The sequence below is a fragment of the Olea europaea genome, unplaced genomic scaffold (assembly GCF_002742605.1).
Source record: "Olea europaea var. sylvestris unplaced genomic scaffold, O_europaea_v1 scaffold1238, whole genome shotgun sequence".
NCBI lineage: Eukaryota > Viridiplantae > Streptophyta > Magnoliopsida > Lamiales > Oleaceae > Olea > Olea europaea.
The window spans coordinates 54,035-67,933 of NW_019229814.1; the positions used below are offsets into that span (position 1 = coordinate 54,035).

General features: G+C 33.6%; 1 protein-coding gene across 1 annotated transcript; it reads left to right on the plus strand.

The window, feature by feature from the left end:
* Nucleotides 1-844: 844 nt before the first annotated feature.
* LOC111374323 (pectinesterase-like) lies at nucleotides 845-2,919 on the plus strand. The gene is made up of 2 exons (XM_022996978.1): nucleotides 845-1,950; nucleotides 2,030-2,919. The coding sequence occupies exons 1-2, from the start codon at nucleotides 948-950 to the stop codon at nucleotides 2,719-2,721; spliced, it is 1,695 nt and encodes a 564-aa protein (XP_022852746.1). The 5' UTR covers nucleotides 845-947; the 3' UTR covers nucleotides 2,722-2,919.
* Nucleotides 2,920-13,899: the final 10,980 nt, after the last annotated feature.

The window sequence follows — 13,899 nt, forward strand, 5'->3', positions numbered from 1 at the left end:
TGTTAAAAAGCTAACTCAAAGGCTTACAATTTTCCTAAAAGTATTATTTTTACAATTTGAACATTTCCTATGCCAAAAATTGAGTTTAAATCTAAGGCAGGAAATTCAGAGCATAACTTTTCAGCTAGAAATTAATTAATGTGTAAGAGTACTTTGATTATATTTCACCTTTATGACTTCTTTTTGTCATCTAATTGATCTCTAGCACTCTCAAATCTTCATTGTGGGGTCTAACACAACTTTAGAGTATTTGTACTTTAGTCGTCAAACTTTGAATCTATTGCAATTAAGCCATTTTTTGCATTTTTCTTCAAATTCGTTTTTTACACCGATTTGTACCGAATAAACACAATACACATAGAATTAAGTCATGATTCATCAAAATAACCAGTAAATTTCCTAAGTTAAAGGTCCAAATAGGTGTACAAAATACACTTATCAATAACTATGTAATGATCATTGAATAATAAATACCAGCATACAACTTTCTTTGAGCTAATTAATTAAATTGATTGTATTCCTATTGAGTTGTCAATTAATTATTGTAAATCAGATTAATAGTTTAATAAACAAAAGGTTATGTATACACTGAAATATAAATAAATTTGCAAAATTTTCAAATTTAATTCTGCGGATTTTATTTCCTTTGAGTTATTTGAGTTTACCCGCATGAGTAGGAAACTAACTAATGATCTTCCACTGATATATCTGTGACTTCTCCCTAAACCATAAATGAAGCTTAAATGTCGATAAGCCACAATTATTATCAGACGTTTTCGTGTTGAATTAGCATCTATATAATCTCTACCAATAACCCTAATCCTTTCATCCTCTTGCAACTGTCCTGACAATTGAATATTAGTTGTCAGGGCAAATTAAAAAAAAAAAAAAGTTGAATAAAAGAGCAGGAGGAAATTAAATTAAAAAAGAAATATTTATATATAATAATGGTTAGGAAGGTAGCTATCTCAGCTGTATCGTTGATTCTTGTCGTCGGTGTTGTCATCGGCGTGGTGGCAGTTGTGCATCGTAGTGACTCTTCCGAAAATGATAAACATAATATGTCAGCCTCAATGAAGGCTGTTACTACCATTTGTGCTCCTACGTCGTACAAGGATGCTTGCGTTCGGAGCCTCGAATCCGTTGCAAAAAATGAAACTGCCACCCCGAAGGACTACATCATGGCCGCAATTCAGGCCACTCTAGATGAGGTGAAGAAATCATTTGAGGTCACCAGCAAGACTGTTGTTAACAACGATACCGATCCTTACAATCATATGGCAGTTGAAGACTGTAAGGATTTGTTAGATGATGCCATTGATACACTTCAGGCGTCTTATTCTGGCGTAGGTGACAGCGATATGCATACCATCCAAGATCGTGCAAATGAGCTTCGGAGTTGGCTGACCGCTGTTTATGCCCTTCAATCGACGTGCCTTGATCAAATTGAAAAGCCTGAGTACAAATCTGCCATTGAGAATGGCATGATAAATGCTACTCAGCTTACTCACAATGCCATCAATATAATGGCTGAGCTTTCTGAAGTTCTAAAGGCATTCAATGTGCCGTTGAATCTGCAGGCTAACCGTCGTCGTCTGTTGGATGTGGGTGATCAGATTGGCGAAGATGGCTACCCAACTTGGTTCCGAGCTGCAGACCGTAAGTTGTTGGCAGCACACCAGAAAGGTGGTGTCGCGCCTAATGCAGTTGTCGCCAAGGATGGTAGTGGACAATTCAAGACAGTTGCAGCAGCTATTGCAGCATACCCTAAGAACTTCAAAGGCAGATACACCATCTATGTCAAAGCGGGTGTCTATGAAGAGTTCATCACCATTGACAAAAAGAAGCCCAATGTTTTCATTTATGGTGATGGCCCAGGGAAAACCATTATCACAGGAAAGAGAAACTATGGAATCATGAAGATTGGCACAATGAATACTGCAACATTCTGTAAGTTCCAATATACATCCTCCTCCTTTATCATTTTTCTTTCTGACAATCTGTGATAACGAAAAACAATTATATGTAGCTGCCGTTGGGCAAGGATTCATTGCTAGGGGATTGACATTCCGCAACGATGCTGGTCCAGATGGCCACCAAGCTGTGGCTCTTCGAGTCCAATCTGATATGTCAGCTATTTTCGATTGCAGCATTGAGGGCTACCAAGATACATTGTACTATCACGCATTCCGTCAATTTTACAGAAACTGTGTCATTTCTGGTACAGTTGACTTCATCTTCGGCACGGGAGATGCAGTTATTCAGAACAGTTTGATCATAGTAAGGAAGCCAAATGCCAATCAACAAAATACCATTACTGCTGATGGAAGAGAAGTGGCTAGGGGTACCAATGGGTTGGTACTTCAGAACTGCAGGATTGTTCCAGAAAAGGAACTCTTCCCATTGAGATTCCAAATTCCCACCTACCTCGGCCGACCATGGAAGGCAAATGCCCTTACGGTCGTTATGCAAAGCGAGTTGGGTGATTTAATCCGGCCGGAGGGCTGGATGATATGGGCTGGTGCGAGCTACCACCAAACTTGCGAGTTCTATGAGTTCGCAAATCGTGGACCTGGATCCATCACCAATAAAAGAAGTAAAGAATTCAAACATTTCGAAGTTCTTAATGCAGGCCAAGCTGCCAAATACACGCCCGGCCAATTCCTTTCTGGTTTTCAATGGTTGAAGAACACCGGTGCACCTTTCCAACTTGGGTTATAAACATCAGCACCCACTGATGTAGGACAGTCACAAATTTAGGATCACTTCGTACCTTGAGGTTTCTTTTCTGTAGTCATTTTTTGTTCAATTATATTTAAGCAAGCCATTTCTGGCATAGAAATTTTTCTATATCACAAAATGTAATCCAAATATGTATTTAGTCGACCATCAATTAAACTATGCAATTTTTACATTCTATTCTACGAGCGAATTCGCCCTTTATTGCTCTTCATATATGATGCGGAAGTGATCTTCAATTTGTGGAATCCGAGCTCAATTTGCAGTATCTTATCCCAAGTCAAACACAATCAACCAATAGCTAAAGGCCACAAATACTTCGTTTGCTCCTCTTTTGCACCCACTTAACGTTGCCTGCTTATGTCCCTATTGTCGTCTCCCTTTTGTCTCTATATATTAATGATGGTTGTGATGTGTTTGAGCTTAATATAAACCATTCCACATTGTTATATCACTAACGATTAAGTTCTCTTCATTTTGTAGGAATATGAGAACTAAACACACAAACTGCTAACAACTAACAAGAGAAATGACATAGCCAGTTTGGACCATCTAGCTCCTGCATTTTTCCCCAAATAAACCTCACTATCAGACACATCTTGGTCCATACGGAGAGGAAAAAGAATTTCATGCTCTTCATTTTGGGAAGGGAGGATTAGGAAAATCCTCTTGATTGCAGCTTTCTCCGAAAGCATGAAAAAAAACGGCTCGAATGGTACGATCCCTCCGTTACCCTAGAATTAAAGGGGGAGTCCTTATTTCCCCCTTTTCCCCTTTTATTTTTGCTTAATTCATGATATTTTGAGAGATTAATGGCACTGTTTGATTTAAGTTTGGAGTGACAAAAATATTGAGTTTTTAATTTTGTGTGATTTTTATTTTCCTTTTTAGTTTAGGTACTTGTGTGAGTTTGGCCATAGATACTAACAGTGCAAAGGACTAGTGCTTACCTCTCTTAGGACAAGTATGGAGAAGTAGTAATATTTGAATTTGTAGCAAAAGGTTAAAAATTTCAAGGAAAACAAATCTCCTCTCCTCTTCATGCTTACGTAAACATGAACATATTCTATGATCAGCAAATGATCTATAAAAAAATTTATCTTGCGACAATGTGTCTTACCCTTTACATGTTTGATCATTTCAGAGCATCAATGAATATGATCTTTGTGCTTGCCACATAAGATTTTGACATATAGTCTCATCATGAGCCTCGCAGAACAACCCTATATCTTTATTGCTATGTACTCACTGTTTTGAATTAAGCAACATCCTATCTTTATAATAATTTTTGTGAAGTTATAAGTCCTCCAAGGCTGTGCTATATCTCAATAATATAGTTTATTTTAATATTTGATTGAAAGAATACAAGGAAAATATTTAATAGCTCACCGTTAAATTTCCTTTAATTATTCATTTTAATAACTAAGTATATCCTTTCGCTGTTGAAATTGGAAGTGAAAGGAAGTTTCAAAAGTTAGGGTTATTAAATTTTGGATATATATATATGCTAAACATTCATCATCATTGACATATACTTGATCATCACGATGATGATAATTAATGATTTAATATAGTCATCCACAAGTGTGATGTGTATGGTATGCGTTGATGGTTGATCATTCTTACAAAGATCAATGCTATTTTGGGATATATGGTGTTTGAGAATACTTGATAAAATTTTTGTACCTTTGGAATGTGAGGATGTTATCTCATATTGATACATATTATGTATTTTATTATTCATACTAGGAAAATTGACTTTGAAAGTATTAAAAATGAAATTTGTAGATCTACAAGTGAATACAAGAGTTGAAAGGATGTATATGTTTGAACGTGTTACTAGAAATCAGTTTCTATATTTCATATGCTTATCTTATCATGATTGAATATACGATATTGATATTTTGAAAAGTTTAGAAGACTGCGCAAATATGCAATTGTGCAAATGGAGAATAAAAGCATTACAAATTGATGTTACCAATTTATTGTCCAAGATGAACATGGATAAATATATTCTAAGATGGACATACATCGTGGGGATGTGCTTAAGTCCATAAAGGAGTCACCTTTGAGAGTAACCAAACCTTCATAATTGGAGATTCCATGAAGAATGTTTAATGTGGCAGAAACAAGTTCTTGACTTATAATAACACTATATTATTTGTGTTCTTCCCTGTGATGATATAGTGTTAATAAATATGAAATTTGGAAGCGTTTAACCCTGAATGAGTATTGAGATGAGAATTCTCGAACGGTGTGGGTCACACACACCCTTGGAGGACTCACCTATGAAAGAGTTGTCATAAAGCCATGGTTATGGGATTGTGCTAGTCCCTAGAGACTTTCACTAGAATAAAAATTAGAGTGCATGCATATTAAGAGCGTTACCTACTGTGAACTAGATCCTAAATCGATATTGTGTATGGAACAACTGAAGTTATGCTAAAGGGACTTTAATTCAAGGCTTAGTCTATTATGACTCACTCCAATAGAAATTATTATCACCAAGCCAGGTTCAAGTCCAAAAGACACATATACCTATTGTATAGTATAATGTTGCCATTGTATGATACATATTTCTTTATTTTGGAAGATTAAAAATTGTGGGAGATTGTTGGAAATTATATTAAGTTTCAATTTTCAAAATTATTACATTTTGATTTTCAGTTTTGGTTTAATTAAAATCTTAATCTATAATATAACACGTATTTAGATATTTGAACGGAGGTTATGAATTAATTAATTTCACAATTTGTGGAGGTTGGTTTTCCCTATAATAGGGATGGTGATTTCATTGTGAGATGCATCATAAAAAAATACAACTTGAATACATAAAAATACTCCATTTATATTGTATACTATGTTTCTATAGTTGGCAACTCGATGAGAGATTCGTTCTCTATTCTCTATATGATCATGCCCATAGAATAAGAACCGACTGTGAGTTTTATATTGGAGTCGTGTAATATTGAAAATACCCGCACAAAGAGAAGGCAACACGAAATTCGGATAGTGTCTTTTAGCTTGACTCACTAAGGCCTGTATTCTAAATCTATTCTCATTTTTATATTATATTATTGTTGAATTGTATCTATTATGTTAATTGATAATTTATCTACACAAAAATCACCTTTTTTTTTTTTAGAACAAGAACTTCACACACACACACATAGAGATCAAAAGATGATAAGGGGTCAGATTTTATTGCAAGAAGCCACATCATGCTTAGCACACGTTATCTTTGAATTACTTGGTGGCACAAACCAATTTTCATTTTAAGCAAGGATGACGACCACAATTCTTTAAGACTATATATATGCCTCACAGGAAAGAGATTTGCTCCTCCAACTTACCTTCAATTGAGTCCAAGTGAGAGAGAGAAAACAAAAGGAACCAAAGAATAAGTAGGAAACAAGAAGATGGGAACTGAATTCTGAGCAAGTGTTTCACGATTTTGAGGTTTCTCTTTATTACTTTTGAGTGCTATTAACTCTCTGAACTTTCTTGAGATTATATTGGAGTGTTGTTGATTTTATGATGACAGAAAGAGGGGTAATTAATTAAAAGAACTTTTAAGAAAGCAACATGGACAGAGATTTGATGATTGTTGGATTTTGATGTTTTAACCTTTGATTTTGGATAATACTTTGGATATAACAAGTATTTATCAATATGAATATTTTTATATAAGAGTTATATGTATAGAAATTACTTCTAACACGTTAGAATCTGATTTTGGCAGTTAGTCATACACATAATCTCTCTCTCTTTTTTTTTTTTTTTGACAGTTTAAGATCGTGGATAAATCGAAGAAGAGAATAGAGTGAAACTAGGAAAATGACAAAAAGTCAAAATCAAAATCAAATTCAGCGATCACCAGATTCATTAGAACAACAAAATCCAACAAGAGCAGCTACCAACCGTGGAGAAGCTCTTATGGATTATGTGAATCCCCTCCTAGTTCCTGTGCAGTCGGCTAATATATCCTCCTTTCCGACAGGCCAACTTTTACATTCAACCAGATATCATTAATTTATTTCAAAATCATTAGGCCATCAAGTTCTTTTGAATATCAACTGAAAATCCTCATGAATATGTTCAAGCCTTCTTGAGGCTTTGCAATAGGATCAGTCACCAAGGCTAGTTTGTTGATGCTTTTCAACTGCGCCTATCCCTTTATGTTTTAAAGGAAGGCGCACAAGAATGGTTAAATTCATTAACTCCTAGGAGTATCGGTTCATGGAATGACATGGTACAAAAATTCACTTAGTGGGCGTATTCAATTGAGATTTTTAATGACTTTTTGGGATTTAAAAAGTTTAGGAATATTCAATTTAGACTTTTTGAAACTCTGTAAAAGTCACGATGTATTCAATTAAGACTTTTATAGACTTTTAAAAAGTCTCTAAAAATTACGGTATATTCAATTAAAATTTTTTATAAGTCTCTATAAGTCTTAGGATATTCAAATTTTAATGACTTTTAGAGACTTTTATAAAAGTATCTAGAGTACTAACTTTTAAACGGAAAGTACTCATATAACATCTTAAAATTTGTCTCTCATTAATCATGAGATTTTGGAACACTTTCACAAGGAAAAAAAAAACTTTTCTTTCCAATTTTTCTTTCATTTAACCTTCTATGGACATGTTCAAATTTATTTTTTTCTATTTATTATATTCCATTTATTTTTCTTTCTCTAACTTATTATTTATCTCTATTTTCTATGAAAAAATTAAATTGGATTCTTATAACATTTTTTCCTTTTTCATTCATTTTTTGTGAAAAATATTATTTTTTCTTAAATTATAAAATTTTATATGAAAAAACTATATAGTTTTGATTATTAATTTTTTAATTAAGGTCTTAAATTTTTATTTTTTCAATTTTTTCTTATTATATGGGAAGAAGAAAGGGAAGGAAAAGGGGAATTATGGGAACTAACAACCTCATATATGAGAATTTCATACTAGATTCATACGAATTCTATTTCAAATGAAAGTTTTCTAAAGTCTTTTGAATTCTATAAAAGTCTATAAAAATTTTAAAATGAAAATCCATAGAAATCTACAAAAGACTTCCACTAATTCAATACAAATCTTTGAAAGATCCACGAAACCCACAAAAGTCATCACTTAAAAAAAGTCCATCAAAATCTTCAAAAGTCCCGATTAAATACACCCCCCCTTAGTGATTTATCCCACTGTCTTGAGTCAGTCAAATCAGAAATGAAGTTCATATTATCAAGCAAAGAGACCTTGAGAGCTATCCATTAACAAAGAAAAGATTCAAAGATTACTTCAGAAAGTGCAGTAACCTGAACATTCCTAAAGACTCTAAGATATATTCTATTCAGGGTTGAGACCTGAATTCCACAACATAGCCCATGCTTTGCGGGAGGGTCAATCTTCGATATCCCATTGAACTATTGCTTAGACATTTTTGAAGGAATTGTAGAAAATCAATTTATGTAGCCAAAAGATAGAGAAGTACAAAGAAAAACAACATGGATTTACAACATAGATGCAGTGACAGCAATGGTAGCCCAATTGGAGTATTAACAAAGAAGTTGGAAAAACTAACTCATAATATAATTATTGTACACCAACCAACACCAGACTGTGGAGGCTGTGGTGCAGATCTTATAATTACAAATTGTCCTTTAACCTCAACGCATGTTTATCAGCCTAAGAAGGTCAATTATGTTAGAACTTTCAGAGGCAGCAAGACAATCTTTACTCCAACACTATAATTTAGGATGGAGTAAGCATCATAACTTTTTTTGGCTAATAATCAGGGATAGGGATATCAAATTTAGGGCAACGTACAAAAATTTCAGCAACAACAAGAGAAGAGGCCAGCCTTGCAGTATCTACTTACTAAGTACATCACCAAGACTGAGATTGTAATCTAGAACCAAGAAGCCTCAATCCAAAATTTGGAAAATTGGGCAGGACAGTTAGTAGTCACATTAGCCAATAGAATACAGGTTACCTTACCAAGCAACATAGAGAACCTATTGAATAGGTATTAGCAGTTGATGCTAAGAATTATGCAATTATTGAGACACCATCAATCAAGCTAATTATCCCTCTTCGAGCTTATGTGCCGCCTATTTTATTTTTTCGAAGGTTTCGAAGATAGACTAAAGAGGAACAAGTTCAATCCATTACAACAAGAAGTGGAGTTTAGCTGTAAAAAATTATTGTGAAAAAGAAAGGGATAGAGCAGAGTCATGTACCTACCACAAGCAAAGAAAAAGTGGGTCAGTCGAAAGAATCTTCACAGGTTAATCAAGAAGAACGGTCACACAATCCAAGGTTAAGGGAACCGTTCTCATCAATAAACACACATCTTAAGTTCCATTCCTCAAAGGTTACAAAACAATAAACTGGACAAACAATTTAGAAGTTCTTGAATGCCCTCAGACAACTTCACGTCAATATTCCTCTCATTGACGTCATTTTTCAAATTCCAAATCATGCTAAATTTTTTAAGGAAATTTTGAACAAGAAGAGAAAGCTGCCAGAAGATGAAATGGTAGCATTGACTGAAGAGTGCAGCACAATCATAAAGTAGATGCTTCCTCCTAAACTAAAAGATCCAGGGATTTAAATACTTTAGTTGATTCTAGAACAAGTATTAATCTGATGTCATTGTCTATATACAAGCAATTAGGTTTAGATGATCCAAAAACAACATCAATAATCCTGAATTTGGCTGACACGACACTTAAGCATCTGAATGGAATGGTAAAGTATATGCTCATCAAAGTCGGAGATTTCTTTCCTGTTGATTTTGTCATCCTTGATATAGTTGCTCAACATATGCCGTTAATCTTGGGTAGACCATTCTTAAAATTGCACGAGCATTAACGAATTTTGAGAAAGATGAATTAATCTTAAGGGTGGAAGTAAAAAACAAAGCTTCATAATAAATGCTCCACTCAAGCAACCATTTGACGTTGAGGAATCCCGAAAGTGACCATTGGGGAATAAACAAGAACTAAAAGGAAGAAGGTAGAAAATTGTTGCGTGGGATAGCAATGAAAATCTTATAACCTGGAGGCTCAAAGATGAATTGGAGAATAACTGTCAATGTAGCCTGTGGAAGGCTGAAAACTCACTATTCAAGCCATCATAACTAACCAAAACAACAAAGTCAAGCTAATGACTATAAGCGCTTACTGGGAGGTAACAAATTTTTCTTCCTTTTATTTATTTTTGTTTTCTAGAATATAGGATTAATAAATTTCATTGCTTTTAATCATTTAGTAAATTTTTATTGCTCTTAGTAGTAAAGGGTTTATTCATCCCCATATTTTCCTTTAGGTTGTGTTTGAACTTATTATAAAATGTTCCATGTTGTGATTGATTTTCTAATTATTTTGAAGGAACGTGACACTTAAACACACTAGAGAAGGAAAAAGACATAGCAAGTGAGCCAAAACTTTCATGCTAGTCCATCCACCACCTTCAAATATATATTAGGAGAGTACTTAGTTTCCTTCTTTGCCCTAAATTTTTATATATTGCTTGTTATATTTTAGACATTGAGGGTAATGTCTGTTATAAGTTTGGGTACAAAAAAAAAATTCTAAAATTCGAAAGAATAATTAATTATTTTCAACTTATTTTAATTTTGTACGCTCGTGTAGGTCAGATAAATTTGCCTACTATTATGAATATGTTTGGAACCATGTGATGCTATAAATTGTGAAAAAGTTGAATGTTAGGATTGGTTTTATTTCATGAAGAAGTAATTCATTCAAAATTTGAATAGGTTGAAAACGAAAAATATAGTGGACCTCAGATATTAAATCCAAATAACCACTAAATTATACATCCTCAAATGAAAGTTGTAATAGTTTAGGAGTGATTCAACCATTGTATGGAGACATTGAGATAAATGTGGATTCCATGTGTGCTAAATTTTGAATGGATTGTCTGTGACCAATAAGATGAAAATTAGGTGAAAATCTTAAGTAATGGGTTGATTTTTTATTATTATTATTTTTTTTTAAGAATGTGTTTTTGATAAGGGGCATTGCATTCATCATTGCATAAAAAATGAAAAAAAAAAAAAGAAAGAAAAGAAAAAGGTTTCTCATTGCAAAATGTCTCTTCATAGCCTAAACTCGAGTGATTAAGCCCATAAAGGTATTTAAAACTTGGTGTCCTAAAGTCACTTGACTTAGGAGTCATTGGACAAAAACTCATTACAGGGTAGGGGTGGCAGTGGGTCGAGCTGAGCCGGCTCGGCTCGTTAACCCACGAGCTCGTGGCTCGTTTTTCACAAGCCGAGCTCGAGCTCGGCTCGACCCACGAGCTCGTGTACTCACGAGCCACGAGCTCGTGGGCCGGGCCGAGCCCACGAGCGGCTCGCGAGCTTGTGAATTTTTTTATTTTTTTTTATGCAAATTTTTCAATTTTTATCGATAAAATTTCAATTTTTTCCATTTTTTGGACGAGCCGGCTCGTCAAAGCTCGGCTCATTGGAATCGACTCCCCGCTCGGCTCGAGCTCGGGCTCGTCATTTGACGAGCCCGAGCAGCCCACGAGCCGAGCTTTGACGAGCCGAGCCGGCGAGCCGCGAGCCGACTAGGCCCATTTGACATCCCTATTACAGGGGTCATTTAAAAAGTTTAATTACATAAGATGTTAGAAAAGAAAAATGTCTATATTTATATATATAAAAAGATTGTTACATGCTTTGATTAAATCACAAACACTTATTTTAGAGAATTAGCCATTTGAGAAGAGGTTATTAATTTAATTGATTCTTGGGGGTTGAAGCAATCAAATATAAGGAGGTTCTTCATTTATTGATATGTTGAGCTGCAATTAGTAAAATTGAATAAAACTAGAGAGAGCAAGGACTTGTATATAAATTCAAACTTAGATCACATCTTGGTAAAAATAGTTAAAAAATAAGTTTAAGGGTATGATCTTATGAGAGTAGAAGGGATATATTTGGCCATTGAGAATTGGAACTTGAGTAACTTTATGAATTTATAATGTTTGACATAAATTTTCACACACATGTCGGTTTTACATTGAACGAGTAGAAATTAATTTTATCGATGTGATTTTTAAGTAGTTCACAATTTTAATACAAGAATTCTAATCGTGGGACCAAAGAAAAATTATTTAATCATGTGTTTTTAAAAAAAATTGTTAAGTTAGGATATAGTCTTGTTTGAGTACAAACTAATGTTTAAGTTTGGAAATATTTGATAAGTGTATTTCGTACACTTATCTAGATTAGTAAATTGGAGTATTTGTTAGTGATTTAAATGAGCTATAACTTAATTATGTGTTAATTATATTTGTTAGGTTGAACTCAATGCAAATTGGTGAAATTGGAAGAAAGTAACCAAAAATGGCAAAAATGAAAGAAATTCAAAGTTTGGGAACCAAAGTGTAAACATTCAATAATTGATTCAGACCACAAAATTATTGTTGAAGATCACACATGATCAATAGGATATAATTTTAAGTCGAATGAGTAAAACACAATTGAAGTATTTTCACAAATCAATTTCCAACCGAAAAGTTATGTAGGGATTTTGAAACTCAAATTGAGTCCCATTTTTCGGATAGCAAACTTTCGAATTGAAAAAGGTTTATTTCGAAATAATTATAGCCTTTGAGTTAGCATTCTAAGACACTTTTAATTATCTCAATCGACTTTTTAAAGAGAAAGTTATGACCAAAATACAGAAAAATGTTCAAGGACAACACTATGCAACCCGACAAATGCTTGAGATAATTCTAGAGAACGCGCCAAACACCAAAAATTTAAACCGAAAGCCATTTAGATCAATACTGCGTGCGTGGTGGTTATGCTCTGCACATACAGTGGCTTTTCCACAAATGAATTGGCAGTTTCCTTCCGTGATTCAAACTCTTTTGGGATCCAAATTAGATGCAATTTTAACATATTTTTTGGCTATTATAAATAGAGAACAAGGGTTACACGGTGAAAAAAACCCTCTATTGCCTCTTCATACACAAATATGATCATCAAATTCATTAAGAACAAATGGACAATTACTATATTTTGAGAGAAAAGATCAATTCATAGCAAGGAATTGAAACTCAATTACATTCGGAAATTGAAGAAATCAACCTTGGACTTGAAGATCAACATCTTTTGTAATCTTTCATGATTCGGGTAATATTTTTCCATTATTCTTCTTGTAATATATTTATTAATATGTTAGGCTATATCCGCTTTTATGTTGGATGAAGATGATCCCTATTTGTTATTTATTTCTAATTCAAGACTAGTAATTTAGTATTTCTTGCATTTCTTGATTAATTTTGCATACGCGTTGTATTGTTTAATTATTTGGCTACCAATTAGATATTTAGTTGCTTGTTGTAGTGTTGGAAGATTCACAATAAATTTAGAACGCGACAAAATTAACATATGTGCAATAGATGTTAAGAATAACTTTTATCACTTATGCAATTATATAAATAATCTAAAAATTTAATGCTTTTTAATCATTTGAATTCGGGTTAAGAATAGACTTGGGTTGTGGTTAGGATAGAATAATTTTTCTTGGAAAAGATAATTAAATACATTAGCTTTATCGGTTATCAAGAACGAATGAAAAAACTAGATTATAAATCAAAAATTGAAATAGACAACAAAGGTAGAATCGAAACCCAATATAATCATCCATAATTTAATAAAAATCAAACTTTTATTGTTTTCTTATGTTAATTTAGCAAAAATCAAATCAAAATCTCTCTTTTGTTTTGCATATTTCGAATTTCATACATAACTAATAAACTCGAATTGAAATTTATTTCTTGTGGGACGATAGCTCTTAACTCACCAAATTTATTACTTGTCAACGATCTCGTACACTTGCATGTTTTGCACGAACAATACAGATATATGATGAGCACTTTGAAGATAAATATAGCAGTGATGTAGATGAAACAGAGGCATAATGAGCTCTCTGTCGTAGTCCCACATGGTGAGGCATATCAAAGAATAAATAGCAAGTTGGAGTCTCATCTTGAACGATAGTTGGGACAAGGATTATATCGCGAAGCCATGAAATTTGTCCGCTGAAGTAGGCAATAAGTATCCCATGAGGAATAGACATCTCGTAGATGGCTCTTTCGAACTATTTGAGACTCA